We start from the raw sequence: 11,381 nt of genomic DNA, 5'->3' as shown, positions 1-11,381 counted from the left end.
CCACCCTCACACCTTGTGCGTATCCATCACTTATCCACCACTGTGCCTGCAGCTACTGAGTGCTGAGCTGCCTCTGTACCCTTCCTGGTGAAGGGGAAATGCTTAGAAGCAGAGTGGGGGACTGATCTCTTGTTACCTCAACATGCACCTGTGCCCACATGGTTTTGTGCTGCCCTCAGCGACAGGTACCTCCACAGGTAACACCCCGGCTTCCCGCCTGCCGCCTGGCACCGACCCCACTGGTGCGGCCAGTATCCCGCTTCCTTGGGGGGCTCCCCTGTCAAGCTACCCTGGAAGGTGCCGTTTCCCCTTAGGTTCCCCTTTCCCCTGCCGCGCCCTCGACGCGGTCACTCACACCTCGGCGGAGCTCAGCGCTCAGCGCTCAGCGCTCCGCACGCCGCGGACGGGCGCGGCCGGGGACAGGCGCGGCCGGGCCCCTGCCCCGCGCAGCCCCGCCTACCGCAGGGCGAGGCCGCTCTGGGCCCTGCGCGGTACCTGCGCGCTCCGCGTAGCTTCTGCCCGCCCTCAGCGCGGTGCGGCCGCCGCGGGGCCGTCCCTCGCCCCGTGATTTACCCCACCGACCCCCGCCCGCCCGGGCACCATCTTCCCCCTCTGGCCCCCCGCGCCGAGCCGTGTCCGCGGCGGGGATCCGCCTGGTCCCGCCCCCCCCCCACCGAGAGGCGGGCATTGGGCGAACCCGCCTGTCACTTGGCGGCGGCGCCGCGCGCGGGTTGGCCGCCAGCGCTGCCAGTCAGCGGCGGGGCCGCGCCGGCCCCTTGTTGTCACGGCGCCGTGCGGGGCTGGGGCTGTTCGCGCCGCCGCCGCCGTTGTTGCTGCCGCCGCGGGAGCCCCGGCGGGGAGCGATTCCCCGGCCTCATCGCCCGTTCTCCCCGGGCGGGAGGAGGCGCTCTCGCCATGGCCACCAGCACCACGGGCTCCACGCTGCTGCAGCCCCTCAGCAACGCCGTGCGGCTGCCCGTGGACCAGGTGAGGATGGGGAGGCGCCTGCCCCGCTGCTGTCTCCCGGGGGCTCGCCGGGGAGGGGCGGCGCTGCCCGCCGTGCCGTGCGAGCGCCCCCCCCCATCTCCGCGCTGTCCCGTCCCGCCCCATCCCCCCCGGGGCCTCTCCATCCTCCCCGCCTCCAGGGGTCCGTGGGGAGGGCGGTGGTTCCCCTCGCCCCGCGGGGTGAGGGGATCGGGGCAGCCGCGGCCCGCGGGGGGGCGCCGGGGCGGGGAGCCGCGCTCCGCGTGCAGGTGCGCTCGCGCCGCACGCCCGCCTTGCGCCCGCCGGTCCGGCAGCGCGGCCGGCAACCCCTGGCGGAGCGCGCCCCCGGGGTCAGGCCGCGGGGCTGCGCGGCGCCGCGCCGGCTGGTTCGCATCCCACTGGGGCCAGATGTGGCTCCGCAGCTGGGCGCGGGTCCGGTGTCGGCTCGGCAGGGCGAAGGGTGGGCAGTCATGGCCAGCGCGAAGCGGCGTACTGTGTCTAGGTGCGCGTGCCGGCGGTGTTTACGTGCTGCCTTAGACGCTAACGTGTGCTGCACACAATGCTGCGGGGAATTTTGTACGTACTTTGTAGGCAGAGCGCTTCTGTGGTGTCTTTTGTCCGAGTGGCATAGAAATTCCTGAAGGTTGTTAATCCTGTCGTCTGCACTGAACATCAGAACATCACAAAGTGGGATTGGGAAACTGAGGTTTGCAGAGTTTAATGACTGAAGTTGTGCAGGAATGTTTTTTTGTGTGGGAAGTGGTCTAAACCTCCATAATCTACAGAATATTCATGTGTTTGTGAGTGCATAAGTACAGTAACCTTAAGTAACTCCTATAAATCTTTTAGCACCACGAAATTCCATACGAGGAATCATTACTAAAATTCACATCTCCATTAATGTACGAATGAATGAAACACATCAAGGGAAACAGCCTGTGCTTATGTAGAGAGAAAAATTGGTGGTTTGGGTTGACAAAATACACTTAATAAGCGAGAAAAATAACTGGAAACTAAATACAGAGGAAGGAGCATTCTAATGAATGAATTTTGGAAGTGACTGAACTATTCTTTCTCCCCTTCCGTCTTCCTCAGCCATTTGTTTGAATGGAACCTTAGGTTAAAGATATCCATGAAAAAGGATCTAGAAAACTGACAAAAGTGGAGCAAGTTGAAACTGAGCTCACTGTGATGGAACAGATACTGTGCACAACGTGCAGCGATACCTGCACCTGGGATCAGTGGCACCACATGCCTGGTGCCTCAGACGTGCGGGCTGTGAGCTGCTCTTGGTGTGTGACGGGCACTTCTTTTCATAGAGTGTGTAGCTTCTTACAGGGTCCTGTAAACCAAGAGATTACCATCTTTTAATGGCGTGATGCTGGCGTCTTATGTGTTCATTATAGTAGTCATAAATCTAATTGCTTCATGACGTAGTGCAGCTTCTACCAAATCTATTTTAAATGTTGTGGATGTGGCGTTTTGATGATAACAAAGTTAATTTTTATCAACGACTAGAAAACTTCCCTGTATTGGATGTTTCACAACAGATGCTCCTGTAAAGCCAAGATGTTTTTCTGAAACACTAGTTGAGCTCTGTTGAAGCTTTTGGGGATAATCGCAATGGAGGGTGGCTAAACACATGGTTTAAAAGATTTGTTATAAGCAGTTAAAAATCATATGTACTTTTTGTTTTTAGACACTAGTGGACTGTACATAATGTGGGTCCAGTTGTGTATGAAGAGCACTGATTATGACTGGAGTGTAAACTGGAGTTACAAAATTATGCTGCATCGAGGAGAATGCATCTATAACTGACTAAAAGAAAGAAGGCAAAGTGCACTTTTTGTAACCTCTCAGCTCGGGAGTCTATCTTGATAGTAAGTTTGTAATACAGAAAGAATGTGAAATGTGTTCAGTGGAATCAAATCAAAGGCAGTGAAGGAGGGAATGAGGGCAGAGAAGGAAAATGCTGATACTCTTTGGTGTGTGCTCAAAGATTATGCATGGCATTTGGTGATACTACATGCATACTCTATGAAAATGTAGCAGTGCTTTTAAAAAAAAAAACAAAATAAAAGAATAAAGGTTTTCTGATTAATGGTTTGTTTCTGCTACTTGATCCTAATCTGTATGGTGACTACAGTCAGACCAGTACGGCAGGTACCTAAAATAGGCACTCCAGAATAACACCAACACTCAGAATAGATGAGGTGAATGGGATTTGTTTCTCCACTCCCATGTTTCAGTTTTGACCACAAGTAGATACTAATTTTTATATGCAAAATGTTGAGATTGTGATTTATGTTTAAGCCATTATGGTCTAATTATCCTCCTACAAAGTTTTAGTGAAGGCAAAGGCACGTAGCTCTGGGAGGATGAATCCAGATAGCATTTGTCGGTGTTACTCAACTGTCTGGGTGTTCAAACAAGTGAATGGCAGAACCTTGCCTATTTGGCAGTGAATGGAAGTAGAAATTTCAGTTACAGGTGAAGCTGTTCTCTTTACGATTGAGCTAATTAAATCCATATATGTGTGCGGATGGAGTGTGAGAAATTTATTACTTTTTGACTTAATGCTTGGTAGAACTAGAGGCACAGTTTTGTTTGAGAGTGGTGGTGGTGAGCTAGCTGGAGGTCAGTGTGAAAGATGAAGGATGACAGCTCCATCACAGCCATTTGACACACCTGTAAGAACAGCCTCCTCTATGGGCCCGACTGTGTTACAAGAGAAAAGCCTTGTTGCTTTAGCAGATTGCTGTTCTTAAAGTTTTCTTTTTGGTATTAGAGTACTAGTTCACTAGAGGAATGGAGAAGAACTTGTTTTCTGCTGCTGTGTGTAGCCCACAACAAGGTGGTATGTGATAATTTGTCACCATGTTAACCCTTTCTCTGGCTCTTATTTTTTCTGGCACCAAGTTAACTAAAATGGCTACTTGGAAAAGCTTCTTGGGTAGGCTTCTTGTTCCAATTTTTCTGTTGTTATTTTCAGTTGTTTGGCGCAAGGCAAGAGGCTTGGTGTGAACAAGAACCTACGACAAACTTTCACATCTTTCTTTTGTGTTTTGTTACAGGGGAAAAAAATCACTCCACAGGGGTGAAAAATCTCATAAGAGGCTTTTCATAAAAGATATAGTTCATAAGAACTATATCTTTTCACTTCCTGGAGAACCTAAGATTGCTACTGTGCTGGTTTGAGCTGGAGTAGAGTTAATTTTCTTCATAGTAGCCAGTATGGGGCTGTTTTGGATTTGTGATAGAAATGGTGTTGATAACACAGGGATGTTTTCGTTACTACTGAGCAGTGCTTACACAGAGTCAAGGCCTTTTCTGCTCCTCACCCCACCCCACCAGTGAGAAGCCTATGGGTGCTCAAGGAGTTGAGAGGGGACACAGCCAGGACAGCTGACCCCAATTAACCTAAGGGATATTCCATACCACATGATGTCATGCTCATCATATAGAGCTGAGGGAAGGAGAAGGAAGGGAAGATGTTCAGAGTGATGGTGGTTTGTAGTCCCAAGTTACCTTTACATGTGATGAAGCTCTGCTTTCCTGGAGATGGCTGAACAACTGCCTCCGATGGGAAGTAGTGGATGAATTCGATATTTTGCTTTGCTTTACCTATTAAACTGCCTTTATCTCAGCACATGAGTTTTCCCACTTCTCCAATTCTTTTCCCCACCGCACCAGGGCAGAGCGAGCGAGCGGTTGTGTAGAGCTGAGTTGCTACTGTTGCTGCAACAGCTACTTGGCAAAGGAAGCATGGTTTCAACAACTGTGTCACCTTGGGTCCTTAAAGTCAATGAATGAGTGGATGAATGCTAATGTTCCTTAATATTCCTTCTGTCTTTTTAGGAGATGGAGGAAATAAAAGTAGGTATGTCTTTCCCATCCCTGTCAGCTAAAGGGAAGTATGGGAAGGGTTATCATAATAAAAATGTGTCTGCTAGAGAATCATGCGATGCATTCATTGAGGTTGTAATTTGAATTATTTTATTATAGTTAGATCTCTTGCCTAGCCTTCTGTTTCTTCCTGTCTGTACTCATGTCATATTTGTGTGTCTGCTGCTTTCCTCTTTCTCTGAGGTAAAGCCTCACAAATGACCTTGGTCTATTTCTAGTGCTGGCACTGTCTTGCTGATTGTCTGTTGACAAATGATTTCCCATGATGACATGTCAGCTTACCTGTCATTAAATTGGATATATTTAAATTTGCTGTGAGGTGAGAATGTTTGTTTCTAGGAGAGCAAAACTTTCTTCTTGGCTTTACATCTCTGTGGGGTGAGTTCAGAGAATAATCTTTGTGTTCATTGCTTCCACCAGAGGGAGCAAAATTTATAAAGCTGAAGATGGGCAAAAATTATGAGGGTTATTACTGCCCTTTGTTTGCCATAGAAATAGATAACTGTAGGAGGAACAGCTGAGCTGGGGAGATAGGAGACTGACTACAACGACTTGTGAGCATCAACTTTTTGCATGGGTTGTTGAAGAGATTGATCTCGAGATCCTGATATATGGTCTGAACAACTGGATCAACTAAGCTAACTTAAAGGTTTATCTTCCAGATAAGAAAAGAAAGAGTATGGCTCCAACTCCTAGTAGTATAGCTGTGTGAAAATGTGTGGACTGAGCAGAACATCATGCTTATGATTATGCACTTCAATTAAAATCCAGGATGTAAAGATAAGCAGTAGTTTTTCAACAAAAACAATTAAAAAAAAAACCAAACTGTGCTATTTCTGCACTTTTCTCTTCCCTCAGTCTAATTTTAGCTTTTATGTGAATGAATTTGCTCATTTGTGTAGAATAAATATAATTTTCTACATGAGTGTCATCAACCTTCCTTAATCAGAATAGGCATAAAAATCCAAGTCCTTCTACACATGAACTGTATAAACCATGTGAACTTCATTTATTTAGTGATCACAGGTGTGTCTGCTGCATCTACGTCTCTGCATAATTTTCTGTATATGCTTCCTTGTGCAGAGGGTTACCTGGGTTGCTTTCAATGTGCCCTAACACACTGATTCCATGCACAAGCACTTACCATTGATGTATCTTGAGCCTTCGTGGTTCACCTTGTTGCCTTAAAGGACAGTGGACAGGATTTGCCTGCAGGGAATATTGGATGTGTCTCCTTGTTATATCTTTTATTTCAAAGTTTTGGGCATTAGCGATGCCTCAGCCTCCCATGTTTTCTGCCAAGGCAACCTGATGTAGCCTCCTGAGGACTTGAATGTTTTAGTCTGATAAAAACCATTTTGTCTAAACATGGAGTGGAAATCAAAAAGCTTGTCCTGTATAGCTGTCCAGAATTTAGATGGCCTAATATTTATCTTAAGCATTATGAAACTATAAGAAAGAATTTTTATTCTCTTTCACCATTGATTCTTATATCCTTGTTTGTAGCTGTGAAATATGGAGCTGCATATTATTGATTTTTCTGATGTGACCCAGGAAACTTAGGAGTAATGAAGTGAGTAAAAGTAGCCTTCATGGGTGTGTAAAATCCAAACTCTGAAGATAAGGGAGTGGTAGGATAAAAAACTTGTGCCCCTACTTTGCCCTGTATTTTCCTCATTTGCTGCTAGCAGCTATCAGAAAAATGAAGGGTGGATAGCAAAGCATGATTTCCCATGGCAATAGATGGAGACCCCAGTGGGTGAAAAGAAGCTGGAAAGAGAGTCCTGTTCTCCGTTCTGTATGTGCTGTTCTCAATGATACAAGTTTTGAATTGTTTGGATTTACCAGTGAAGTTTTTATTGGTTTCTGAACTTCCCTTTGAGCTAGTGGAAGGGCAAGAATATATCATTAGAAGGGTCCTAGTCTCTCTGCAGTGACACCTTTCCCAGATTTTAGTATTAATGTTTATGTGTTGACTTAACTCTTCAAGTACTGTTTGTTGAAATTACTCTGCAATTAAAAATGTGTAGAGAAGGGTGAAACTGTTGAGATAAGAGAAAAAATTGGCAAGAGAAAGTGGCTATCTTGAAGGAGTGAAAATTATAATGAACAGAGTTGGTAAAGAAAATAGACACTGGTTACAGAGTTGGAAAAGATGAGCCGCTTATTGAGTAGTAGAAAGATTTAGTACAAGAAAGAAATACCTCTAATTCATGGTCATTAATATCGTGTGGATGTAAAGTGTAGAGCTATTCTATTCTTTAATTTTTAGGGAGACAGCAGTGAATTTTCAGTCTGATATATTCTCACGCACTTTCATACTGAGTATGTTTTCTCCAGACTTTTGTGAAGCAGTGGAAAAACTCAAATATAATTACAGCTCAGGGTTGCTACAGTAAACAGCTAAAATAAAGTCTTTACCCAAACAGAGTATAGTCACCTCCTTTGTTTCGTCAAATTGTTTTTCCCATCTTTAGGCAATTCATTTAGGTGGCATACGTGTGAACAATTACTGACCTATGTTCGCTATAGTACAAACCCTTTCTGAATTCGAAATATGGTTTAGGAATTGCTACAGAAATACTGCAGTCTTGGGATGTTGAAAAGAAATGCTGGAGTGCCCAAAGAACAGGCTAATAAAGAATGAACAGTAAGGCATAACGAGTCAGTTCCTGAGTACATGGTTACCACAGTGTTGGTTTCTGTTTGGTTTTGAAGTGTTACTGCTGTAAGTCTACTCTACCACAGCTATGTAGATCTTTTCTTCTGTAGGCTTTTTCTTGGGTATGTGCTGACTTAAACTAAGAATTCTGAAAACTGATAACACTGAAATTAATGAATCATCTTTATCATTCATTAGCCTTAATATTTGTTGACTTTAACTCCTGGTTACCTGTTCCTGTGTTGACCTGATGAAGCACTTGTCATACATCCTTTTCAGCCTGTTGTCTTCACATTCATTGTTTTGACTAACGTGTGCTTTTCCTGAGTAACAGTTGCTCAGGTTTTTTTAACTTGTTTTCCAAGCCTTTGAATAAGGGAGTCTAGACTGCGGGGGTTTACCTTCTCCTGCAAGGTGAGAAAACTGACACATACCCAGGTGAAAACCTGTTTGCTTAATGTGTGCACCTTTACAGTATTTATTTTACAATGAATGTTGATGTGGTACTTCACTATAGGTATTTAATGTTCCTTCGGAAAATACTTTAAATTCAGCAGTAGTTATCATTACTAGTCTTGTAGCACTTGCTCAAGTGAACAGAGCTGTTTGGCAGTTTCAATTTGTCTGCAAATTTAGATAAATGCTAGTTATGCCTGCACATTTTAAGTGATGCTTTTGGCAGCTAAGCCACCTTTTTCAGGAGAAAACATCCATACCTCTACCTTTTATTCTGGAATAATATATCCAAAGATGAAGAGCTATTTCGGTTTGGCAGTAATGGTATAATTTGCTGCAGTTGGGATTTTGGTGTTTCCTTTTATTTCTAGTTAAGGTGGCCTAAAAAGAAGGTGATACTCTTATTCTGAAACCCAGCTTGTGAGCACACTGGTTGTTTGGCTACAGCAGTATAGTCTATACTGGTAATGCTATCTGTATAGATCATTTAATCTTTCTGATCTGCCTTCCGGCAGATTCTCAAATCTCAAATACTCAAATTCTACTTAATTTCTATTGCCTCCTGAGAATCATATACACACACACACACACACACATATATATATATAAAATTCAGTGAAGACTAAGCATATCACTCAAAGTGGACTGACAGTCCAGACTATAGTGAATGGGTTTTTATTCTTCATGGTGGGAAAAAACTAGAAAGAAGTTGAGGCCACCGTGAATCTACAGGAATTTATTAGAAGCCCAGTGGTGGCTACAGATCTGTAGAAGGTCTAGCCTTAGAGTATGTTAACAAATGATTATCTGTAATGGGACTGAATGTAAGAAGTTAGATAAAATCTTTTAATATAGAAGCATAATTCTAAATGTCAACAAAATATTATAAAATAAAATTGAATTAATATGAAAAGCTGTAGCAGCTCAAACTGGTGTCCCTTACTTCCACAGGTTGCTGTGTATTGTAAATGTTTAGAGGCCTTCCGTTGTGGTGCTCGAAGACTTTGTAGGTGGCTGATTTCATGCTGATGATTGCTGAATTGGGAAGAGCAGGAGGATAATAGACACGGAGGAGTAGAGAGTGTCTGAGTTGAACAGTAGTTCATTCAAGGCAGAGCATGGTGAAGCCCTTTCTGTTCGCTCCCCCATTCCCAAGAACACTGAGAAGCTGACCATTTTGAAGATGGTGAATATTTGTTTTAGTTGCTAATCAAAGTGACTACTGCTGTTACTCAAATTCTGCAGGCTATATGGACAAGAGAGTATGTTGCTTTCTCTGTTTTTTTTCTTATTTTAAGATGGATTTCAGTTTCTCACATATCAGCAGACTATAATAGAAGTGAGGTGTATCTTAATGGATACAGTGTCTGTTTCTGGTTGCATTTAAGTAGGATACCTCCATAGATGTTAGTTATTTTGCTTTATTTTTAAATGGCTAGGAAATTGTAAAGTGTTTACAAAATTTCAGGCACTGTAGGGGTTCTCTCAGCATTAAAATAAAAACTTGCCATTCAAATACACATTTGAACATCCTGTATGCTGCTGATACTCATGTGACAAAGAGTAGAGATTTTGAGGTTAATCACTATGTGCATGTGCAATAAAAGTCATGCTTCTGAGTTGGTCTTTGTTTCGGAACTGTGTTTTGCCAACATAATACCAGGCTGTTGTGTTTGGATATTGTAAACCCTTTTTCCCCTGGTACTCTGAGATCTGCAACCCTTAACTGGCCAAACCAGTTTTTCCTCAATAGAGCAAGTGTTTCAGGTCCTTACTGATTTTGAGGAGAGAACAAAACAAAAAAACACAAGCGAAACCCCCAAACCAATATTCTTAATCCAATTTCACCTTTGAACCAATCTTGCTTCCTAGATTTAGGCTATTCCTGTGAATAAGTAGCTGTTAATGTGTGACAGCTCAGTATCTAGAATGCCGAATCCTAAAGAGCCCATCAGAGAACACTCCTCAGTGACGTCTTCCTATCCTGACTGAATTAGTTTTGGTTGTTTTCAATATAGAATGTATACATTGATGTTTCATTTGACATCTTTTAATCAGACAGTTTTTCCTTAGAATAATTCTGAGTAATGATTTAGAAAGCCCTGTTCGAAAAAGCTTATTGGATTTGATGCTCATTTATTGCACCAACCACATTACTAGTGTGTACATCATGTTCTTGATGTCCTTCACTCTCTCCAGCGTACTTAGCACTTACAAGCTAGAAACTTTAAGTTAATACTGGAAATAGACATAGTGTTATTAATGTGTGTCATGAGTGTTTTTGATGTTTTGGACTGAAATGAGCTTGGAAAGAAAGCATTCAGAATTTGATGAAAAAATCCTTACAGCTGCCAGTAAATTAATATGAAGATGAAGTATATTTGTGCAACATTAAAGAGCTTTTGCCAGTGTTGTTAAAGTTGACTAATGCAAATGGTTAGAGTACGCACTTGAAGGAAGTGGCTGTTGTTAGAGGGCTGTACTTGGAAATCTCATCTGAAAATGAGTGTCCCTTCACATTGGGTGCTGTATAAACATGCAGTAACACAGTCTTTGCTACAAAGAACACATTGCCTTAACATAAACATCTCATCCTACCCCAAAATAACCACTGCTGCTTATCCTCCATTTCCTAGTATTTCACCCATGAAGTAAGGTTGAGACTTCAGGGCAGGAGTGTAAATTAGTTATGTTTTCATCATGTATAGCACTGGTTTTTATTTGACTGAAAAATGCCTTTAAAGCATTACCCCAAGATCTATGATCTTTGAGTAGAAAGAAGAATACCTCTTTCTTCCTGTCAGTTAGAGAAGAAACATTCTCTGAATTACTCTCAAGTATCCTTCAACTTTATCAGGTACTCCTGGGGCTCTTTGCCAGGGTCTGTAGCAATAGGACAATAGGGCAATGGGTTCCGACTTAAACAGGGGAAGTTCAGGTTAGATATAAGAGCAAAGTTCTTTACTGTGAGAGTGGTGAGGCACTGGAATAGGTTGCCCAAAGTAGTGGTAAATGCAGTGTTCAAGGCCAGGTTGGACGGAGCCTTGGGTGACATGGTCTAGTGTGAGGTGTCCCTGCCCATGGCAGGGGGTTTGGAAGTAGATGATCTTAAGGTCCTTTCCAACCCTTACGATTCTATGATTCTATACCTGTGCCAGTGTCTCCGGACTTCTCTTTTTGACATTTCCCAGTAAATTGAAGAATATTACTAAACACTTTGATTTTGATTCTTGTCATGGAATTGTTTTTTTCAGCTTTACTGTGGATTTTTTTTTAAATATCTGTGCAGCAGTTTTCAGGCAATAGTTGGCAAGTCGATCGTTGGTTTCAAATAATGGTTATTCTCACTTTTCAATTCTTAGTTAGCAGCAGG

General features: G+C 43.5%; 1 protein-coding gene across 2 annotated transcripts in view; it reads left to right on the top strand.

Moving 5' to 3' along the window:
- Window positions 1-784: 784 nt before the first annotated feature.
- The window catches only part of MBOAT2 (membrane bound O-acyltransferase domain containing 2), a 95,427-nt gene continuing 84,830 nt past the window's right edge, over window positions 785-11,381 (top strand). Inside the window, exon 1 of one of the 2 annotated variants that reach the window (XM_030490965.1) lies at window positions 785-987. In XM_030490965.1, coding sequence (XP_030346825.1) covers window positions 916-987 — 72 coding nt within the window. In that variant the 5' untranslated portion in view covers window positions 785-915. The remainder of the gene's footprint in view (window positions 988-11,381) is intronic. The other variant, XM_030490966.1, reaches the window with a different exon arrangement.

The sequence above is a fragment of the Strigops habroptila genome, chromosome 6 (assembly GCF_004027225.2).
Source record: "Strigops habroptila isolate Jane chromosome 6, bStrHab1.2.pri, whole genome shotgun sequence".
NCBI lineage: Eukaryota > Metazoa > Chordata > Aves > Psittaciformes > Psittacidae > Strigops > Strigops habroptila.
This window is presented reverse-complemented; position numbering and strand designations above follow the sequence as displayed.